Source organism: Rhipicephalus microplus, chromosome 3, assembly GCF_043290135.1.
Source record: "Rhipicephalus microplus isolate Deutch F79 chromosome 3, USDA_Rmic, whole genome shotgun sequence".
Taxonomy (NCBI): Eukaryota; Metazoa; Arthropoda; class Arachnida; order Ixodida; family Ixodidae; genus Rhipicephalus; species Rhipicephalus microplus.
In genome coordinates this window covers 45,386,465-45,409,721 of record NC_134702.1, presented here as the reverse complement: position 1 = coordinate 45,409,721, position 23,257 = coordinate 45,386,465, and the positions used below count along the sequence as shown (strand labels likewise).

General features: G+C 47.1%; 1 protein-coding gene across 1 annotated transcript; it reads left to right on the top strand.

Moving 5' to 3' along the window:
* Positions 1-10,199: 10,199 nt before the first annotated feature.
* LOC142802790 (uncharacterized) lies at positions 10,200-17,305 on the top strand. The gene is made up of 3 exons (XM_075887833.1): positions 10,200-10,738; positions 10,838-11,927; positions 17,266-17,305. Exons 1-3 carry the CDS (start codon positions 10,540-10,542, stop codon positions 17,303-17,305), a joined length of 1,329 nt encoding a protein of 442 aa, XP_075743948.1. The 5' UTR covers positions 10,200-10,539.
* The last annotated feature ends 5,952 nt before the right edge of the window (positions 17,306-23,257 follow it).

Genomic DNA, 23,257 nt, shown 5'->3' with positions numbered 1-23,257 from the left:
ATAAATAGTGCAGGTTCATTTTGTTGCTATCTATTTGACGCCCTGTGTTTCAGCATTTTGATTTGGCGCCACCAGTGTATATTATAGCCCCACGTTTATCTACAATCACTTGTTCTTCCGTCCGAAAACTCTGAGGGACGATCAATGGGTTCCTCGGTGTGCACTATTCCAGCTGGCGATGGAAGGACATTTCACGCTTAGGCCATCACGACAGAAAAGCTTGCAAACAATGGTTATAATGAAACTTGCTTAGTGTTATGTCGTGAAACAACGCGGAGAAATGGCCAGTAAGTGCACCCAAATAGAAGTTCAAGGTAGCATTAGTAGCCATGGGGCCACACAAAAATTTTGGTCTCTAGACAGGGTAAAGAAAAAACAGCCGGTTTGGCGCAAAGTAGCCACCAACACCATCTCAGAGTCTGTGACCGAGTGATCTCTAAACGCAAAGCATGTTCTTCGAGGTGATATGAGTGAAAGCCAGATTTCTTGCCGACCTATGATTGTAACTGATGTGTTAAACGTCTGAGCTTGTATGAGATTAGGAATTACGCGGCATATTCAATTTTGATGGGGATATTTTACCCTCACCCAAAGAGGAGAGTGAGAAACAGGGCCTTCGCTTACCAGTCGTCTCAGGTGAATGCATAAAAGCGCGCGTGCCATTGTTATAAACGTGAGCGTGGACGAGATGCAAGCTGCACGTGCGACAGGCCTAGAAAGACATTCTCTGAAGCAAGATTAACATAGAACAACTTGAGAGGGTTGCGATGGCAACAACTGCATTCGCTTGAATAGCACTCACTGCCGTCGGCATCTCTTTCTCTCTCTCTCTATTTGATCCAACGGCAGGATCTTCGTTGTCGAAACGTCAGCTGTCGCTGATTGCCCCGCTAATGACTCAAGTCCCACGTCTGTTGATTGCCCCCGTCGTCAAATGCCACCACCTGGTGCAAAGTGCGAGATGCGCTTGTCATATCATGCGATTTGGTGTCCGATGTCTATAGAGTTAATTACTGTGCAGCACAATCCCCTGCAGAACTGTCACCTCTTCAGGAATAAACAAAGCTTTGCTCAGAGCATTGTGTAGTTGTTTTTTTTTTGCATGATGTACACCTGCTGGCAATCTGACACAGGCAAGTAATGGCGGCTCCGTAAAGTTTATATCTTTATTACAATATATTAGCTCTGTGGCGTAGATACAAGACAGCGAGGTTTACGAGGCTCAATATGTAGCTACGAGTCTAAGCTAAGAGATTGATATACTTCGAACAAATGATAAGAATAATAAATAGCAATATGAATATTCCGGTAACCACAGGGTATTATATCAGATGCACTCAAGCTCAGTCAATTTATGAGGACAGATGAGGCTTATACGATGCTAGAGAACGGTCACATCTTATGCTATCTCGGCTTTGTTGACAGAGGGACACTGGGGTTGGGGTTTCTAACACATACAGATATAGGCCGAGACATAAATGAACACAAGAATATTATTGAAACGGTGGAAAGTATTGTAATTAAGTTTTATAAGAGGTACAGAATGAATGTGGTGCAGGCTTACACGCCTACTTCTAGCTATAATGACCAGTTTATTGAAAGCTTCCGTGAGGGCATAATCAGCAATTAGTAAGGTAAGTACAGAACAATGGGTGATTTTATAGCCAAGGTAGCGAGGCACTGGAGGTGGTAAAGCAATACGCCTACTTTAAACGGGTATTTACGTGGAGAAACAACATGAGACTGAATCGACTAGAAGAATGAGGGAGGGGTGGATCCCATTCGGCGGGCATTCTCATATTATGAAGGAAAGTGTACCACTGTCGCTCAATAGGAATGTTAGTAACAAAGCCAGAGCCTGATATGTGGGGTTTAACGTCCGTAAACCACCATATGATTATGAGAGCCACCGTAGTGGGGGGCTCCGGCAATTTCGACCACCTGGGGTTCTTTAACGTGCACCCAGAGCTGAGCACACGGGCCTACAGCATTTTCGCCTCCATCGAAAATGGAGCCGCTGCAGCCGGGATTCGATCCCGCGAAGTGCGGGTCAGCAGCCGAGTACCGTAGCCACTAGACCACCGCGGCGGGGCATAGCCAGAGCCTGGGGGCTTACAAAGAAGGCTCAACCTAAGTTGAATACGATGCAGCGAGCAATGAAGAGGAAGGATTAGTGTAACCTTAAGGCACAAAAAGAAAGCAGAGTGGGTCTGGGAATAAACGGGCGTTAAGGACATCTTAGTCGAAATCAAAAAAGAATTGGCAGGGCATGCAACACGTAGGCAAGATAACCACTGGTCATTAAGGGTGACAGACTGCATTCCAAGAGAAAGCAAATTTGCGAGGAGCAATCCAAATAAGGTGGGCATGTTTGGCATTTAAAAATTTGCCGTGTTTACGCGGCTGCCGCAGGCACAGGACTACTTTTGTTGGCGGGAAATGGGAAAGGCCTTTGTCCTGCAGCGGGCACGCAGTCGGGCCGATGACGGCGATTGATAATGATCAGGGGTCAATTGACAGTTGATAGTGATTCAAAGCCATTGAAAATGGCTGAAAAGCGCATGTATGGTAATTTACCGAATTCAGTGAAGTTGATGGAATGAGGTAACGATTTCTGCGAGCTCATCTTCATTAAAACTCGTTGCACTGAAGTGAAACTGCTTAAGAAGTTTGTAACAAAGTTAGTAAGAACATATATCCCAGCATTCACTATCTTGGGATATGTTGCTGGAGGCCACCGCAGAAGGGATACCTGAGTAATAAACGATGTTCCTAATTTATAATACCAATTCTTGCACACCAATTCGTGGCAATGTTTATAAAACATTGTTGTAGTTCGCGCTTGTACGTAACCATAACTTCTTCACTAGCCAGTCATTCCGAAACTAGGGAAAGAGTGTCTTGAAATATTTCGTTAGTAAAAAACTAATTGCGGGATTGAGTGTCTCACATTCTAAGCACGCCTGCCTGTCACATATTCGCTCGATCAAAGCACTTCCAAGAGCCAATATCGCACTGTCCCTCCCTTCGTGTATTTTATTTCAATGCTCTGCATGTACGTACGTACGTACTCGCAATGGAAGTAAAGAAGCGACGCACTCGGGTTTTACCACGCCAAAACGTTAACCCTAATAGGTTCGTATTCTTGATGTTTCTTTCAATGCAGAGTCAACGTTCGTGCCAGATCGGTCGCTGCGGAATCGAGAACTTTGTCTGGTATCTTCGCCGCCTTATATCTCCTTTCCCTTTTTCATTCCCGACGGCCCGATGCACCGTGACCCGAAGGCAACTAAAATACACCCTCTTCCACTTGTAAAGCTATCACGCCATGAGGGAGACGGGGGTTTCGAACTCGGCTGAAACCGCGACTCCGGCAAGTCTGAAGCGCTTCCTACGTCGCGTTCCATAATTTGATGTCATGGGGCATCTCTTCAACATAAAACGTTTTGAGCGCTGAGCTTGTTGCTGCGCCAGCGCGCCTGTAACATCTCTCCATTTCTCTCTCTTTAGCACCCCCCCCCCCTTCTATTTCGCCAGCCCACCGTCAACGACCGATTTCACTTTTAGAAAGTCTAAGCAAAACATCCCAAAACCACCATATGATTATGAGAGACGCCGTAGTGGAGGGCTCCGGAAATTTTGACCACCTGGGATTCTTTAACGTGCACCCAAATCTGAGCACACGGGCCTACAACATTTCTGCCTCCATCGGAAGTGCAGCCGCCGCAGCCGGGCTTCGATCCCGCGACCTGCGGGTCAGCAGCCGAGTACCTTAGCCACCAGACCACCGCGGCGGGGCAAATCACCGTTATGTGAACGAAAGTTTGGTGCATGTTGATTTTCAGACCTATACATTGCTGCTTTCCATGTCCAGTTCAGTAATCATGAGCTGTAATTCTTCCCCTGAGTTACTCATCAAGGCAATGTCATCAGCGAATCACTGGTTACTAAGATACTCTTCATTAACTGTTGTCCCTAACTCTTCGCAATCTCGGGTCCTGAAAATGTCCTGTAAACACGCGGTGAATGGCGTTAGAGAGATCGCGTCTCCCGGCCTTACACCTTTCTTTAAGAAGATTCTGTCGATTTCTTTATGGAAAACCGTGGTGGCTGTGGATCTTCCAGTATGTTATGCAGTAACCACGGAGCCGAACCATGAGAGTGGAATAGCTAGAAGGATAAGAATGGGTTGGATCACATTCGACAAGCATTCTCAATTCATCGATGACAGATTGCCACTATCCCTCAAGAGGAAGGTCTATAGCAGCTGCACCTACGGAGCAGAAACCATGAGGCTTACAAAGAGCGTTTAGCTGAAATTGAGGACGATGCAGCGAGAGATGGAAAACAAAATGATAGGTGTAACATTAAGAGACAGAAAGAGAGCAGAGCTAGTCAAACAACAAACCGGTGCAAAGTACAATAGTTGAATCAAGAAGAAGTGGACATGGCCCGGCCACGTTGCGCGTATGCGGAATAACCACTGGTCATTAAGGGAACTGACTGGATTCCCAGAGAAATCAAGCAGGTGAGGGGGACACAGAAAATTAGGGGAGCAGATGAGATTAGGAAGTGTGCAGATATAAAAAAGTGGAAGCAGCAAGCATAGATAGGACCGAGTCGACTGGAAGTACATGGAAAAGGCCTCCGTCCTGCAGTAGGCGTAATCACGCTGCTGCTGCTACTGCTGCTGCTGCTGCTGCTCATGATGATGATGATGAAGATGATTAAAAGCTCATGCGTTTTTTTACCCTCTTAGAGAGGTGTAGCTATCCATCTTTCATGCTGTCTTTTTTTAATATTGTGAGGAATGATTATTTGTAGGTCTAGTTTTTTTTTTCTTTTTTGCTTTATTGTATGTTCTTCGCCTCGAAATAAATTCACTTGGAAAATTTGTGTATATATTAGTGGACACTAAGTGGGAAGGTGTGAAAACACTATAACAGCTGAAAAAGTACCTACGCTAATGCTGCAACAAATTAATCGTATTAACGCAATTTCATAATGCACAACTAGTGCCTGATACTGCTTCAAAAAGAATTCCAACAAACTAGCTGAAATTTCAGTTCTACGCAGTCTTAACTTCTCCTAACGCAACCTCTCTTTCGTGATTGTGCTTTTTTTATTATTCTGTCTTATATATCCTTCCGAACCTTGATCTCTTCTTTATACCTCTTGTTTTACATTTTGCTTCTTTTCGTCCGTGGTTTTCCTTTCCTTCATCCAGTCTTCCTTTTTCTTGTGCTTTTTTTTATTACGAATCAGAAGCCTGCTACGTAGCTACGTAAAAGCATCGGTATGTGGAATTCCACAGAATCCAATGTGTGCCCTGCGTCAAACGAGCTAGCTACGCCTCAGCGAAACAAATTGAATGAAACGCAAAACTTGCGCTCACTAATCGGATTTGACTTCTCTTCCGCCAACTTTTCCGTGTATACTCGCTTCGTGTGTTTGTACGTGTGTCTGCGATATGAGAAGGGGAACAGCGTGATTGGGATCTTTCGACTGCGCCTGCTGTGTCAACGTATGTGGCGAACTTCTTGCTCCGGTGATGCGCTGAGCTCGGTAGCTTTTAGGTGGAAACATTTATTTCGTATATAGTATCACGAAAGGCAGCTGCTTCGTCCTCAACTTTTGAACTTCCTCGTTCCCACTTTTATTGGCGCTACAGCACTAAATAGTTTGTCTCACAAAAATAAACTTGTCAGTGAAAAATCATCTTGTTCGTGACCAAAAAACATTGAAACATACAAATAAAATAACCAGTAAAATTGTTCCAATCCGATGGAGAATATAGAGAATAGATTCTGATGGCGGCGGTGGCCATTCTCCTAGGAACCGACCAACCAGTCTGCGAATCGAGCAGCTTTGCATACATTCATACATTTAGGAAAAGAGGTTGACGATTGAGAGCACTGTGTAAACTACTACGGGTGATTGCTAAGATTTCCCTAAATGTACATCAAATGCGCAAAAAGCAGCTATCACAAGTCCAGTTGCTAGCCGCAAGGAGCGCGAGTCGCCTGGGAACGTCCATGTCCATACAAGTTTCGTCATCAGCGGCAGATTCTATCGTGTTATTTTCTGCGTTTACTTTATCGATGAATAGCTTCGTTGCTGTTTTGAATGTTGCTGACACGCGCCTTCTGAGAGACGCACTTTTATTTATTTTTTTCATTCGTTTTTACGTTCCCAGGAGGAGGATAAAATTAGTGGAGTCGCCTTATTCTATACTTATGCCTTAGCAAGCAGTCTCTTCTGATGCAAGCAAAACAAGCTGAAGAACAGCGCTTTGTGATATGTAGATATATGTAAATCTCTTCATGTACGAGCGTAAGTGAGCCATCGCTATAGCAGTGAAAGATATTACAAAGCGAAGCACGGTCTGTGGCGAGCGCCTCCGGACACGAGATGGCTGCTGGAACTGAATGGGTCTAGGACATGCTGCTGCATAAATCAGTAGATTAGATAGATAGATAGATAGATAGATAGATAGATAGATAGATAGATAGATAGATAGATAAATAGATAGATAGATAGATAGATAGATAGATAGATAGATAGATAGATAGATAGATAGATAGATAGATAGATAGATAGATAGATAGATAGATAGATAGATAGATAGATAGATAGATAGATAGATAGATAGATAGATAGATAGATAGATAGATAGATAGATAGATAGATAGATAGATAGATAGATAGATAGATAGATAGATAGATAGATAGATAGATAGATAGATAGATAGATAGATAGATGGATGGACGGACGGACGGACGGACGGACGGACGGACGGACGGACGGATGGACGGACGGACGGACGGACGGACGGACGGATAGCACGTTAGCGTTGCAAGTCGTGTTTCTTCAGGTGAATCCAAGGGCCACTTGAGAAACTGCTCTTTGCTTCCCAGAAGAAAGAATTCGCGTCATTTCGAAGAGAGCCGGCGTAATACGCCCACATAAAGACGTCATCGTTCCAAATCCAAAATTCCTCACGAAGAAACACGTGCGCGTGGTCGGCACTCTCCCCCGCCGACATATTATTTTATACGAGTTTTCGGCGATTCTCGAGAACGGCCTCTTATAAAAGCTGCCCCTATCTGCGCTGTCTATTCACAATAATTTATTGAAAACTTCCGCACATGTGCACCATATATAGCTGTATTCCTAGCCCCCGGTACCGTTCGTGTCTCTTTTTCTTTTTTTTTTACCATCGCTACGAAGTTTTGGCGAAATTCGAATAAGTTAGAGCGCAGGATACGCGCGGGTTCACGCGGAAGCGCTTTCAATAAGGAAGCCGGTAGGCACGATCTTGATTCAAATAAGCTTACGACGAGAAGTGCTACTAGGCTGGTCGATATGCAAATCTTTTTATCCTTTCACAAACGAACTCGCGCGATGGTTGTTCTCGAAGACGAAGTTTTTGATTATTAATAATGTTGTTGGAGGGTCACGGTAGTCGCCGCTTCTTAGCAGCAAATACTTTTCATTTGTATTTCCCATTTACAGGCACAGCTGGTGTCGGCATTGCAGTCATAGTATTCCGGAGGTGTTTTTCAGAACAGTTCGAGTCGATATTTTCGTAGGCAGGGTGTGGAGACCTATTCCATATTAGTGGACAGCGGTAGACACCATCTCTATAAGGAGGCGCTTGTAGCGACGTCATGACACGTAGGCTCCGCTCAGCACAAAGCTCGCCAGCATGCTCTATGATCACGTGATAACTGGCACAGCAGCTGTACAGCTGTTGTGCCAGTTATCACGTGATACTAGTAAAGCTTTAGGTAAAGGGCGCGGAAGGTAATCCCTAGGCCGAAAGACCACATTTCTTAGAAAGTGACGGCGGGAAAGCTGATTTTCTCGAAGAACAAACAAAATCTAAATTTTTGGCGCTTCGTTCGGCTTGTTGACATTTTAAAGATTTCTTGCAAGTGAGCTCTGCGGAAACGCGCAAGGCGGTGTAAGGGTTAAGAAAAGGAAAGAAGACAACCACCCACATGTCAAGCCACAAGGAAATCTGTACGGACTTCACAGTATAAAAAGCTTCTTAGTGGCCAAAAAATTCGTCGTAATCCGGGTTTAGAATCCGGGACCAACACCTTTTCGGGGCGGTCACTCTATTAATTGAGCCGACCAGGAAGCTAGCGATTGACAGCGCGGAGGGTCAATTCAACGAACACTCGGAGCACATGGACACTAGTACTGCAAATCAGCTTCGAGTGTTCGTTAAATTGACCACCCTTGCGCTGTGAATTACTAACTTCCTGGTTAGCTCAATTGACACAGTGACCGCCCCGAAAAGACGTTGGTTCCAGGTTCGAACCCAAAACCCGAACCATGATGAATTTTTTTTTTTAGGAAACTGGGAGTCTTTTCTTTCTGACAATTCTTTACGGGTGTCCTTGTGACTTCGTGCTACAAACAGGTGGTTGTCTCATTTCTCTTTCTTTATTTAAAGATTTCTCTTCGGAATTCACATATGAAAACCTCAGTGCAGGGTAGTAAACTGAATGCTAGGATTTGATTATTATCTCGGTCTTACCTTTTTATCTCTCACTCTCTATCATTTAAAGTAGCTGTTCACCTCCGCGGAACAGTGCACCGTTGCGATTTGGACCCACCGAGGACGTTGCATTTTGGTGTAGGGGAAATGCTAGAGGCCCGTTCACTGTGCGATCTATTCGTTTAGTTTTTTTTTTTTAACATAACGGATCAAAAGGGGAACATGTGCCTATTCACTGATGATTCTGCCTTTTTTCAGGAAATTATTACTGTGAATAATGAACGGGTTTTCATACCTGCCATAGTAACTTTTTTCAACAGTGTCACCAGTGAGTTATGAATCTGAATTGAGAATAAAGCTGTGTGCATAAAAAAAGCAAGAAAAACAGGACAAATATTCTGCAAAGAGTGAACGTTCCATGTGTGTCTTGTGTCAGCCTTGGTTGTCGATGCGTGCACATTGTTTGTAACGTGAGAACTTTAACATTACTTTTAAAGGGCGTTGTCGTACCCGAATTCTTCAATACTCTACTGTTATTCATAAGTTCGTGGTACAACTTATTACGTAATGGAGGAGGGGTAGCTCGAACCATGTACAGGGACTCCCCTTAAACACATTAAAAAAAAGAAAAATTATTTCTCTTTTTTATATGCGCTTCGAACTCGCATATTGAAAGGAGTGAGCTGATATAAGTACATTGGCGTCACGACAACAAATATTCTGAGTTGAATTATGCGTATAACTAATGTTTGCACATCCACCTACCGTAAATTATGCTTCTTCAAGTACAATCTTCCTCTTGCAGTGGCATCTGAAATGCTGTTATTCTATTATTTATAACATTATCAGACTTACTCGCGAGTATGCATGCATCATTTGATTGATTGATATGTGGGGTTTAACATCCCAAAACCACCATATGATTATGAGAGACGCCGTAGTGAAGGGCTCCGGAAATTTAGACCACCTGGGGTTCTTTAACGTGCACCCAAATCTGAGCATACGGGCTGTTATGCCAGCGAGTCTTCGTCAAACGTCCGTGCCTCTGAAAAAGGCAATCTGGGTCAAGGCCAGCCCGCAGTCTGCCTGACGCGAACATCTCAACGGCGTGAACACGCGCGGCGCCTCTCTCGCCCACGTGCATTGAGTCAGCGGCGCACGTGACAGCGAGCTGGCGTTCTCGTGTCTGGTGGTCTGACGCATGGCGCGGCAACCCCATTGGAAGAATCTGCGCTGACGACCAGCGGCGCTTCTGATTGGACATTTTGGTTGGACCCGGTGTAAATAAAAGAAGCCCTGCGGCGCGTCGCGATCGGCGGTCCTACGAGAAGGGAGTCCCCTTGTCGGAGAGCCGACATGTGTGTGAGTCAGCGGTCTTAGGCGAAAGGCTGATCTATGTGTTAGAGAGGGGAGCTCGGCTCTTCGAGTCTCTGTCGGCCGCAGTGCCGAAATTGTAACGCCTCTGTAAATATGCTGTACATAAACCTTGTTTAACTCACCGTCGTCTCGTCCGCTCGTCTTATCAGCTCTGCGCAGAAGCAGTCGCGAGCTGATAAACATACGCTACCAAACGGCTGGTGACCTTCCCGGCGGAGTTGAAAGCAGTGGCGCCTTCGAGGCCGTGTTGGCGTCCCCGTCTTTCGCAACAGTGGTGGCTTCGGTGGGATCGGTCCGTCGTTCGCAACAGTGGAGGTCAGCGGCGGGATAGGTCCGCCTACGCAACAGTGGTTGGCAGCTGCGGGATCGGCCGGCGTCAGCGACATCGATGCGGTGAGTGCCTGATGTTTTCCCCTCAGTTCACTAGACTACTCTAGCTCAGGTTGTAGTAGTTTAGAGAAGGGCTGTGTGAAGCATTAGAGTGAGCTTTGATCGTTTCAAGCCAAGTCGAAGCGCTTTGAAACCAAAGTTAATGCGGAGGGGGTAAACACGGGAGTGTGAAAAATTGCTTGCGCGTCTAGCTAGTAGGCTTGTAGTGGGTACGGCAAGTAAATTCTTAACAGGGGCAAACAGCAAGAGGCTAGTGTGAACGATGGAGAACCTTAAAGTGAAGGAACTCATCGAAATTTGTGAGGAACTCGGCATTACTTTGGGCCGTGCGAAACGAAAGCAAGCGATCCTTGCGATCATGAAGGATGAGGGAGTGTCGGCTGAGGAAGTCGATGAGGCCTGGGTGGATATTAAAGCACGCCGTGAGGAGGCTGAAAGGCGAGAAGTAGAAGCTCGCGAACGTGAGGAGGCTGAAAGGCGCGAAGCTCGCGAAGAAGCTGAAAGGCGCGAAGCTCGCGAACGTGAAGAAGCTGAAAGGCGCGAAGCTCACGAACGTGAAGAAGCTGAAAGGCGCGAACGTCGCGAGGAGGCCGAGAGACAGGAGCGTCTCGAGTTGAAACGACTAGAATTGGCAACCCTACAGTGTTCGCAGGCGCCTAGCGTAGCTTCTTCAACAGTTCAGGTCAGCGGTTTTAGAATTCGGGACCAACTGCCACCGTTCGTAGTAGGCGAGGACATGGCGAAGTATCTCGTCAAGTTTGAACACGTCTGTGAGCGAAACGCTTTGGAGCGGTCTCTTTGGGCGCAGAACCTGTTAGCTCTTCTTCCCGGCGAAGTGTCCGACGCATTAACTTGCTTGTCTAGGGAAGCGTTTGAGAGCTATGACGAGGTTAAGGAAGTGCTCTTGAGACGTTATAAGTTGTCACCCGAGGCTTTCAGGCAAAGGTTCCGGTATGCTAAAAAGGGGACTGAGTCACACGTTGACTTCACGTTTCGTCTTAAAGCCGATTTGATTGAATGGCTCAAGGGCGAAGGTGTTTATGACGACCGCGATAAAGTGGTGGAATGCGTTGCATTGGAGCAATTCTACCGCTGCATCCAGGAGGATGTCAAACTGTGGCTGCAGGACAAACTTGGTGAAGTACAGCTAAACAAGGCAGCAGAGTTAGCTGAGGAGTATTATACTCGCCGAAAGTTGCATAGCAGGGCAGTGCGCGTTGAAAAGGATGAAAGAAAAGAGGGCTTTTCAAAGAAACCTGATCAACGGAAACCCGCTCCGCACCGTAATTTCAAAAAGGACCCGTCTCTTACGAAGGACACTGTAGAGGAAGGGAAAACAGAAGCGGAAAAATCGAGTGAGGTTTCTAAACAACGCACTGATACCCCACGGGCGTTTGAATCACGGAAGCCACTAATCTGCTACAACTGCAAAAAGGAAGGGCACATCGCTAGAAACTGTCAGGAAAAATTTGCCTTCGCAACAATCCGAGAATCAGGAAAAAACATGCGGTTGTTGGAGCCGTATCTCCAAGAAATTAGGGTCAATGAGAAAACGTGCCGAGCACTTAGAGACTCAGCGGCAACCATGGACGTTGTCCATCCTTCATTGGTGTCTCCGGACGACTTCACAGGAGAATGCGCGTGGATCAGGCAAGTCGCCGAGGTGCAGAGCGTTCTCTTACCAATCGCCACGGTGGTTATTGAAGGCCCGTTCGGTAAGCTTCGCACCGAAGCAGCTGTGTCTGCCGCGCTAAATGATCGTTTTCCATATCTTTTCTCCAACAACTCAGAGCAGCTTCTCAAAGAGCAGGGCAAATCGTTCTTCCCCAACTTAGCGTGCATGGCCCTCACGCGATCGCAAGCGCGAAAGCTTTCGCAGGAGCTTGATCTGGTTCAATGCGGTGAACGCTCAGGTGACCTTGTCGGCGGGTCGACGGAACCTCAGAGAGGAAATTTTTCCGCGTGAGTCATGTGAGCAGTCACGCGAGCGGCCCGTCGCGGAAGCGGCCGTATGCGTTGGGGGAGACGACATGGCGCCATTGAATCAGAGCGAGAGGGCTGCAACGCTCTCGCCTGTAGCGGAAAGTTGGAGCGAGCTGCCGAGAGTTGATCGAGAGACGCTCATTCGAGAGCAGAGTGAGGATCTCTCGATTGAAGGGCTAGTGGAAAGCCAAATTGAAGCGCTAGTGGAAAGCCAGATTGAAGCGCTAGTGGAAAGCCAAATTGAAGCGCTAGTGGAAAGCCAAATTGAAGCGCTAGTGGAAAGCCAAATTGAAGCGCGAGTGGAAAGCCAGGAAAACGCGGCAAAAGTGCTGTCGAAGGAGCACTACGAGAAATCGGGGAAGAAGCGCGCTTTTGAAGTTGATAATCAGGTAATGCGGCTGCAGCCATCCAAAAGGAACAAGCTTGAGGTTGATTGGGAAGGGCCCGCCAAAGTATTATCGAAGCCTTGCGATACAAATTATGAGGTGCAAGTAGGAAGGCGGCAGAACAAAATTTACAACTTGATGAAACCCAATGTTCAACATCAAGCGGTCGTAAATCAGCTGTTGAAGGTTTCAGAGGAAGAGGAAGCAGAAAATTTGAGTTCTAGTGAGGTGATCGAAGGGGGATCGAAAGTAATCCGGGAGCAGATAAACCTAGAGCCTAGCTTAAGTGAAGGAGGACCTGAGAAAGAGGACCTGAGAAAGATTGGTCCCGAGTTTGAAGACGTGTTTTCGGACTGCCCCGGAAACATGAGGGTGATCGAACACGATATCGAGCTAAGCGGTGAGGAGTCAATCCGTAGCAAGCCGTATCGTTGTTCCCCTGTGCAACGTCGCAAGTGTGAGCCGCTCTTGGTGCCGCATAGGTATCGTCGCCTAAAAGTGGCCGGTTACTGGAGTGGAGCATGTTGCTCCACAGCGCAACTTTGACGTTCGCTAAAGAAAAAAAGGAAAGGTATACGCTAATGCAGGTGCATTGAGCAGTGCGTCCCAGCTAGTAACTTCTCAACCTTTCGGTTTCTCGCTGGCGATTCGGGGCAAAATTTTGACCTCATCACGACCGGGGCTGAGCGCTCTCGTTCAGAGTGATCTCAAGGGGTCACCTTTGTGGTATTCTAATTCGTTACGTTGTTGTACGTGGGAAAAAAATTGAGTTGTCATTTTAAGAGTCTTTTGTCCCACATGTGCCTCTTGATGTAGAGGGAACAAAATTCCGATTAACACGTAGATAGGTATATGTTGTACTATACTTTGTCTGGTGTTCTGTCGGGTGACCGAGGGCACTTGCTTGTGTCGTGTGTTGTCTGTTGTCGAACCGTTCTTAGCAAGTTGCAGAACCATCGACAAGTGCTGAAACCGAAGATGGTCAGAAGAGACGAGCGAAGTTGGCCAGCAAGTTGTGGCGACAAGCCAGTGGAGCTAGGATCCGTCGTCAAAAATGGGATGTGTTCCCGGAACAGTCTGGAGCTGTATTCTCCCCATGGCCCTGGAGGCGAACCTGGAGGGACCTGGCGAACGAGCGCACCTGACATCCGAGCCCCGTGGAAGCAGCTCGTCTTTCCGGTGCATTGTCTGGCGGCGGGGGTGCTGTTATGCCAGCGAGTCTTCGTCAAACGTCCGTGCCTCTGAAAAAGGCAATCTGGGTCAAGGCCAGCCCGCAGTCTGCCTGACGCGAACATCTCAACGGCGTGAACACGCGCGGCGCCTCTCTCGCCCACGTGCATTGAGTCAGCGGCGCACGTGACAGCGAGCCGGCGTTCTCGTGTCTGGTGGTCTGACGCATGACGCGGCAACCCCATTGGAAGAATCTGCGCTGACGACCAGCGGCGCTTCTGATTGGACATTTTGGTTGGACCCGGTGTAAATAAAAGAAGCCCTGCGGCGCGTCGCGATCGGCGGTCCTACGAGAAGGGAGTCCCCTTGTCGGAGAGCCGACATGTGTGTGAGTCAGCGGTCTTAGGCGAAAGGCTGATCTATGTGTTAGAGAGGGGAGCTCGGCTCTTCGAGTCTCTGTCGGCCGCAGTGCCGAAATTGTAACGCCTCTGTAAATATGCTGTACATAAACCTTGTTTAACTCACCGTCGTCTCGTCCGCTCGTCTTATCAGCTCTGCGCAGAAGCAGTCGCGAGCTGATAAACATACGCTACCAAACGGCTGGTGACCTTCCCGGCGGAGTTGAAAGCAGTGGCGCCTTCGAGGCCGTGTTGGCGTCCCCGTCTTTCGCAACAGTGGTGGCTTCGGTGGGATCGGTCCGTCGTTCGCAACAGTGGAGGTCAGCGGCGGGATAGGCCCGTCCTACGCAACAGGGCCTACAACATTTCCGCCTCCATAAGAAATGCAGCCGCCGCAGTCGGGATTCGATCCCGCGACCTGCGGGTTATCAGCTGATTACCTTAGCCACTAGACCACCGCGGCGGGGCATGCATCATTTGAGACCTATGCGTTAAAAAAGTATTTATAACACACAAATGATTCAACGTAAATACATTCACTTCACCTTCTCTAAGTACGGCATAACACACTACCCAACAGCTACCATGCAAGAAAATGATATGCAGGAACTACAGATACGTCGCCTTATTCTGATAATAAACTTCCTTTTTTTATTATAAACAAATATCTTGAAGATGGGTATCCATTGGGGCTTATTGGTTACGAGTTAAGAAGTATTTATCACTGGAATATTATCCATTCATCCAACTTCTGATGTCTCGGCTGACTGTATAAATTGACATGCTGAATCGTTAACACCGTTTCAAGCACGTACCAACACAGCTAATTAATTCTGCTCAAACGATTACACACTGCGACGCTCCGCCGGTTGAGCCACTACATGGTCACTACAAAACATTGACTTACTCAACTGAATCATGATAAAGAAAATTTTTCCTTTTCGGTGTCTAATTAGAGCCATCTTTTTAACATTTTTTATGCCAGCGACTTGCACTCATCGGTTAGCGTAAATATGCGCTTATTGATGTGTCATGTAGTATATGTGTGCATGCAGGTATAAGTGTAGACAGTTATATACTTCATAGACTTCATATGCCTATTTTGATCATGAATTGTTATATGTATGTGCATATTGTTATGCCAGCGAGTCCTCGTCAAACGACCGTGCCTCTGAAGAAGGCAATCTGGGTCAAGGCCAGCCCGCAGTCGGCCTGGCGCGATCACCTCGACGGCGTGAACACGCGCGGCGCCCCTCTGGCCCACGTGCAGTGAGTCAGCTGCGCGCGTGACAGCGAGCCGGCGTCCGCGTGTCTGGTGGTCTGACGCATGGCGCGGCGACCCCCATTGGCGGAATCTGCCCTGACGACCAGCGGCGCTTCTGATTGGACATTTTGGTTGGACCCGGTGTAAATAAAAGAAGCCCTGCGGCGCGTCGCGATCGGAGGTCCTAGGAGAGGAGTCCCCGTGTCGGAGAGCCGACATGTGTGTGAGTCAGCGGTCTTAGGCGAAAGGCTGACCTATGTGTTAGAGAAGAGAGCTCGGCTCTTCGAGTCTCTGTCGGCCCCAGTGCCGAAATTGTAACGCCTCTGTAAATATGCTGCACATAAACCTTGTTCAACTCACCGTCGTCTCGTCCGCTCGTCTTATCAGCTCTGCGCAGAAGCAGTCGCGAGCTGATAAACATACGCTACCAAACGGCTGGTGACCTTCCCGGCGGAGTTGGAAGCAGTGGCGCCATCGGGACCGTGTTGGCGTCGCCGTCTTTCTCAACAGAGGTGGCTTCGGCGGGATCGGTCCGTCGTTCGCAACAATATGTATCATCGTAGTATATATGTGTGCGTATGTGTGCGTAGCCTCTGTTTATGTCAGTGATCGTTAAAAAGACACTAAAGAGCACAACGAATACCTAAAACACCACTTCTACCTCGACACGATCCTTGGTAAGCAAGAAAACGAGGGAAAACAAAATACGAGTGGAGATGCCACCTCCAAATTCACGCAACAAACACCCCGTGACGTCACAAATTTTGAAGATGTAACCTGGCTTCTACGTGGCTTATAATCGATAATACTGGAGTACGTGGTCATCTTTGGCTAACACAGACCTAGCATACAATGCTTCAGAAAATTTCATCGAGCCAATGTTGCAAAAACACCACAAATTATTTTGTGGTGTTTTCGTGACGTTCTGGCACGAAAACACCACAAAATTTCGTGACGTTCCGGCACAAAATTTAACCTGGTTTTGTCAGCTAATAAGGAACTTATGGCCACGAAACTTATGGCATTAGAGTTCTTAGAGTGCCTTTTTTTTTTAATCTCAACATGTGATTCTTCCTCTTTAGTGTCCATTTAAAGAACGCCAGATGGTGAAAATTTCCGCAGCCCTTCAGTGTGGCATCTCACATAATCAAGCCAAGTTCCTTGAAGATGTGGCCATGGCGTGGTTTCAGCAAGTGAAACCCTATTTTTTCTTCTCCTTCTTCTTTTCCTTCTTTTTGTTGTTGTTGTTGTTGTTGTTGTTGTTGTTGTTGTTGTTGTTGTTGTTGTTGTTGTTGTTGTCGTCGTCGTTGTCGTCGTCGTCGTCGTCATCATTTTATGATGACGATGATAAGGATGGTGATTAATAGGAGTTAAGATCATGATCGTTATTGCCTATATTGATTATGAATTTCTATGTTTCTGTTTGTACAAGGGCTTGCGCTTAAAAGTGTGGCAGCTTGGGCTAGTTGGTATGGCATGACGATAGTTATAGCACGAGAACAAAACGATGACACAGAGACAAGAAGGACACGAAGGACACGAGCGCTAACTCCCAACTGAGTTTATTGCGCAGAGCGCGAACATATATAGAGGAGAGTGACCATGTGAAAAAAAACCATATGCCATGAAGAGCAGAACATGGGTAAGAAAAAAAAACAAAACAAAAAACAAAAGCACAGAAAAAAGGCAAAGAAAAATCTATAAGGAAACAAGACAGAAAAGTAAATATAGTATAACTACTTGCGCGCACCGAAACCTTCGAGGAACCTTAGTTCCTTCTCGGACAGGGACACGGAGGACGAGCAGGAGGAGGAGGAGGAGGATTGAAAGAGGAAGAACGGGGAGGTTAGCTAGTTCTCAGACCAGCTGGCTACCCAGCCAGGGAAACGGAGGGCTTGCTAATGCAAGGCACCTGTTCGCGTGCCATCTGCGCAGCCTCGACAATGACTCGGGTGCGCTCATCTTTGTGCTTCTACAGCGTCGCTGTGTCCTTGAAAAGGGGCGCACAATTGCACTCAGTGCAGTGCTGAGCAAGAAAACCATCTTTCCAGTTTCTAACATTGTTAGCGTGTTCTCTCAGCCGATCGTTCAGACACCTTCCGGTCGTTCCGACATAACAAGCACCGCATGAAAGGGGGGTCCTAAGACAACTTCCCGAGAGCATGCCGCATACCTGTTTCTATGTTGAACTCTGCATTCGGTTGATGACTGCATTTTCAGGGGGTTTGTAGATTTGGTGAGGGTGATTAATTTGAACGGTGCTGAGAACAGGACACGAACTCCAACTCGTTTTCCGATTTTCTTGAGCCTGTGTGATATCTGGTGTTTGTATGGAATCACGGCTATCATTTCACGCTCTGTATCCGCGTTGCTCGGATTTGGTCGCTGCCTCTGCTCTGCCTTATTAGTCCGCAGGATAGTCCCAGCAACGGAAGCGATAAAACGCCTCGGGGAAACCCGAAGCCTTAAGCCGGGAAACTTGAGCTTTGAAGCTCGCAGAGATATTGTGGGCGCACGATCTATTTAAGGCATTCTCAAGACAGGTTCGTGCTATGCATTGCTTAACTAACTTGCTGTGAGCGGAAGAAAAGGGAAGTAGAGGTTTCTGCACTTTAATCTGCAGGGTTTCAATTTTAATACAAACCTCTTATTTTACCGTCTAAGGATCTGGCCACTTGTTTTTTCAAAATTTTAACTTCTTTTACGTCTTATTTATCTTCGAAATTTCTAGTTTCTCAAACCTTTACAGATCATCACATCATGCCACCTATTTGGTAATTGGAACAACTACTATTGTGGATTAATGCGATCGGAAAAATCATCATCATCTTAACAATTTTGCATGCACTTGCCACTTTTCATTGATTAACATCATCATCAGAATGGCAAAACGGATACAAAGAGGAAGAAGAAGAGGCGGGGAATTGCGAGAAGACGCATCAGAATAGTGCGCAGCCGGAATTCTCCCAATGTCCACTGACCAGAACAAGCCTTCCGATTCCAAGTGAGTCTGCTACACAGTAATGTGCCATTCGACACGAGGCGCCATAGATGTCTCCATCAAGCACCCGCATTTCCTGAATTATGGGTACGTCGTATGTTCCGATGGCAGTAATGAACGTCTATGTACGGTCATGAACTCTAATGAGAAGGAACACTGCGATCGTGGTTAACCAACGATCACCTGGAATGTACTGATATGCAAGTTGGTTGACAAAACTTTATTGTTAGTCTTGAGAGACGCCACCAGCACGCAGTGGTCTCGACCCACCTTAGGACAGGCAAACTAAACCTTAATGCCTCATCGTGGGCTCTCTGGACGGCCCGTAGCTGATGCCCGTTGTTGGGGCTTCCGCTGGCGGAGAATCACTTGACTTGGCTGGCGTGATCGATGCCCAGTAACGAGGGACATCGCCAGAACATGCGATCTAAATTAGCCACCCCCCCCCCGCCATGGGAGCACGAGCTTCTCGTACTGGTGTCCGAATAAATTTTGTGCTAATAAGGTCAAATATGGGTATGACGGAACAGTTCAGTGTAATGGTCATAAAGCTTTAGTCACTTCGTATAATCAAAATTAAGACGTCTTATGTGGTCTCCACTTCGAGGTCGACCAAGCGGATGAGTAGATGATCTACTTAAAAAGCTGGAAGAATTTAGGTTATGACAATCTTTTTTATAGATTCAGCCTTGCACATGTTATAAGCTGACCCAATTATTTTACATGCAAAGAAGCTGCTGCATAGCGTCCCCCGCATGAAACGCGTGACAGTCACTCCGGTGCCATCTCAGTCGCGAGTTCGACTGGGGCCTTCTGAGAATGAACGAGTTGGTATCTGAGTTCACGCGTCAATCAGTTTGATTGACAGACGACCGTGGCGAAGATCGCGTACACCCATCACGTTTACTCTTGCCGAGGAGTAGTATATACTCACGTCGAGCGGCACGATTAATCAATCTATCAGCTTTATCGCGCAGACTATGCACACATGCACGCAGAATTAAAAGTGATGTCACGTGACTACGATGTCTCGCGTTCAATTTCTCCACGCCCACAACGTGTTCACTCACAGCCGCGTGGCCGCCAGGATGGGAGCTCCCTTGGTGAACACCTCTCTTTTTATTTACCTACAATATTTGATAGAAGCGACACGAGCAGCACGGAAGCAGCAAGGGTGCTGCGTGTGCACTCTTGCTGCCTTCGAGAGTGGATATTTCTATGCTACAAGTGTAACGGAAGCACCTGTCCGAAATAGGACGAACTCCCACGAACACGCCTACGGGAGGCGCGTGTTGAGTCGGCAAGAAGATAGCGCGACAATCCCGCTGACGTCGCTGCGGCACTGTTCTAATGTTGACTGAGGGTGACGCGTTCGCACGAGGTGTTTCTTTAATAACCGCCGCAAATGTCCCACATGTATTTCTAACGCCACGCGCGTTCTTGTGGCCATTTTTATGAACGCTGCTATCACGCACTCCGCACTGTTTCCTGCCATGGCCACCCTGGAGCGAGCTCGGAGCAAACTCGTCTGCTCGAGAAGCTCGGATCATCCTGCATAGCACGCCTGATGTCCGTCTATAGAAATATCAACTATCGAAATATTCGGTATGCCTATAATAGCTTCTTTTTTCCTAAACATACTTCGTAATACTTCGTTGGCGCTATCAGTTGTTGCTATACGCTAATGACGCTCTAGTCTATGCACTCGTAATAGGCGGTCCACCTGAAAATTTCTTTTTACTTTTGGACTTGCTCATTTATTATTATATGTGTTAGCCCAGTCATATAAGTACGATAACGGTGGTAAATCGGTTTGATTCGCGTTTATCTCCTTGCATTTGGCCTTCGTACCATTTGATTATGCCAAACCGTCCCCCTTTAGAGGGCCGCTAAGAAACCTTTACAAATCCGAAGAACACACGTAACCCCCCCACGGTGGTCTAGCGGCTAAGATACTCGGCTGCTGACTCGCAGGTCGTGGGATCAAATTCTGGCTGCTGCGGCTGCATTTTCGATGGGGACGAAAATGCTGTAGGCCCGTGTGCTCAGATTCGGGTGCCCGTTAAAGAACCCCAGGTGGTATAAATTTCCGGAGCCCTCCACTATACGGCGTCTCACATAATCATATCATGGTTTTGAAACGTTAAATCTCACATATCAATCAAAAACGAATGCGTTATACTCTCCCGGCATTGTCCGTCTTTTGTGGGCACAATTCATGGCGCAGCAGTCTGTTGGAGTCGCATCACGAGGAAACGAACTCTCGATTGGTCTATAGGCGAGAAATATCAGTTGTGAATTGTCTCCTATATATACCTTGCTCTGACATGCCGTCACACGCCCTTTCTGCCTTATTCCGCATAGCTATCATGTGCGATCATTCGTACTCGGCTGCTGACCCGCAGGTCACGGGATCAAATCCCGGCGGTGGCGGCTGCATTTCTGATGAAGGTGGAAATGTTGTAGGCCCGTGTGTTCAGATTTTGGCGCACGTTAAAGAACCCTAGGTGGTCGAATTTCCCGGAGCCCTCCACTACGGCGTCTTTCATAATCATATTGGTTTTGGGACGTTAAACCCCACATGTCAATGTCAATGTGCGAACATTTGATTTCAGCTTGTCTTGTGCGTTTTAGACTCCGCAACTAAGATACTCGCGCGCGCAGCCGAAAAGCCTGGAATCCTTTTACTCTCAACGCATAGTGCCATGGCATTGTTTGAGGAAGATATAGGTGAAGGAAGTGGCGCTTGTGGGAATTGTAGCCAAGGCTAGAGAAAAGAACCATTCTCTCGTATTCGAAGACGGAGTTGTTTAGATGCCCTTCAGCAGGGAGATTCCTTATTGTGATGTAGTTGCGCTGAGCATAATGCCCGAACGAGTCACTAAACAAAAGGACCGGGCAAGTTATGCGCAAACTTTCCACACTTTGCCCAGCGCAACTACAAATTGCGATTCCGTACCAACTAGACCGAATTGAAGGTTTGCTAAGGAATATAACTCTGTAGAAAATTTTTGGCTAGTTGATTTTGCATGATGAAGTACGAACGGCACGCTATTCTACACGGCGACCCAAAAGAAGAGACTCAGACAAGCGCTGACTAGAAACTGAATCTTTATTTCACATGAAAAGAAAATATATATGAAAAAACATTGAGAAAAAAAATAAAGCATGACAAGACTTTTTTCAAGGTATGATTACACGCGCATTTCCTAAAAAAGATAATTATTTCGTCAATTAACAGACAGATACCATGCTGATGCTTAATAAACCTTCTTGCGCAATATGGGCGGCTTCGATGATTTTGCCAGTGCACTGGTCGTGACGTCTGCCGATGGTTGGGGTCTCTTCAAACAGGGAGGTGCATCCGCAGGAACGGCAATGAATGACCCTAAAATCTTCTTTAGCATTGCGTACATTATTGTTGTGCTCACGAAGGTGGTCATTTAGACACCTTCCTGTTTGGTCTACACAGAATCCCCTGCTTGAAAGTGGAATCTGATAGGCGACATTGTTGGTGCATTCTACGTATCGTACGGTTTGCGATGCTTTATAGTTAAGTTTGTTAAAACTTCCGTATGCTTTCACCTACAAGGCCATTTTCTTCTTTTATACTAATCGACGTATCGATCCTGCCCCACCTCCATTCAAAAGTTTTCTAGACGTAACGTGGTTTCGTACTGTCACCGGGATTGGAAGCTTTGCGAGGTTTCTGCAGTTTATGTGGTCTTGCGCTGCCTGCACGATCGGCCCACCATTGATCAATAGACGACGGCATGTGATGACGTCATCATTTGACGTCGCTTTGTGAGACGTCATGACGACGTTACAATGACATCATTATGTAACACATTTATTTGTGACGTCATCATGGCATGACACAGGGACGTCACCCCGTGATTATTTTTTGCATCACTCGTGTTGACGCTGGTGACGCCAACGGTCAATGTGTGCGTTTGATGATGCATGTGAGGCTTCTTCCCAAAAATGCAAAGACACTTTGTAAGTTACAAAGTGTGTTCTGCGAAAGTCCGTTCAACTGGCTATACCGTATCCTTTTTTTTTTTCATGAGATTGCAAAGAGGGTGTGATGGGGCATGGACAGACAGACGGTTTGACGCCTCCGCCACTGTACCATCACGTAATTGGTGAGATCATATAAGGGGTAGAGGCCACAGCTGTGGTGGCGCAACTGTTAGTGTGCCCTGCTGTGGCATCGCGTGATTTCTTATAGAGAGAAAGAGAGTGATGAGGAGATGCCACAGCGAGCACCATTCCAAAGCACGGATAGATAGGCGGTCGGATGCCGCGGGTATTATGAGTCATTAAGGGCTTTCGCTTTAATAACTGCGCGCTTGTTCGCAGCAATGACACGACGGCCATGACGCGACAAAAAGAACCGAAGAGCGAGAGCCAGGAGAAGCAGAAGAAGCGCAAGAAACGGAAGAAGTCCTCACGGCACCGCAGTACCGACGAAAAGTCTGACGTCAGCGCGCTGACGCACGATTCGACGACATCGCGAACGTCGGCCACGTTGACGCCCACGAGTACCTTCGTGACACCGTCCGCCACTTCGACGTCGTGGAGGGCATCATCTGTCTCGACTTTGCCCGTCTTCGAAAGTAGCGCTGTGCCGATACACAGCTCTGAAGCCCCGGTGTTTCCTTTACGCAAGGATAGCATTGTCTGCGGTGGCAAACTACCCCAGGGAGCAGGGACAACCACCCCCGGCAGCGAAGGACCGCGACAACTCTCAGAGGCTCTGACGAGGACGACGTTGG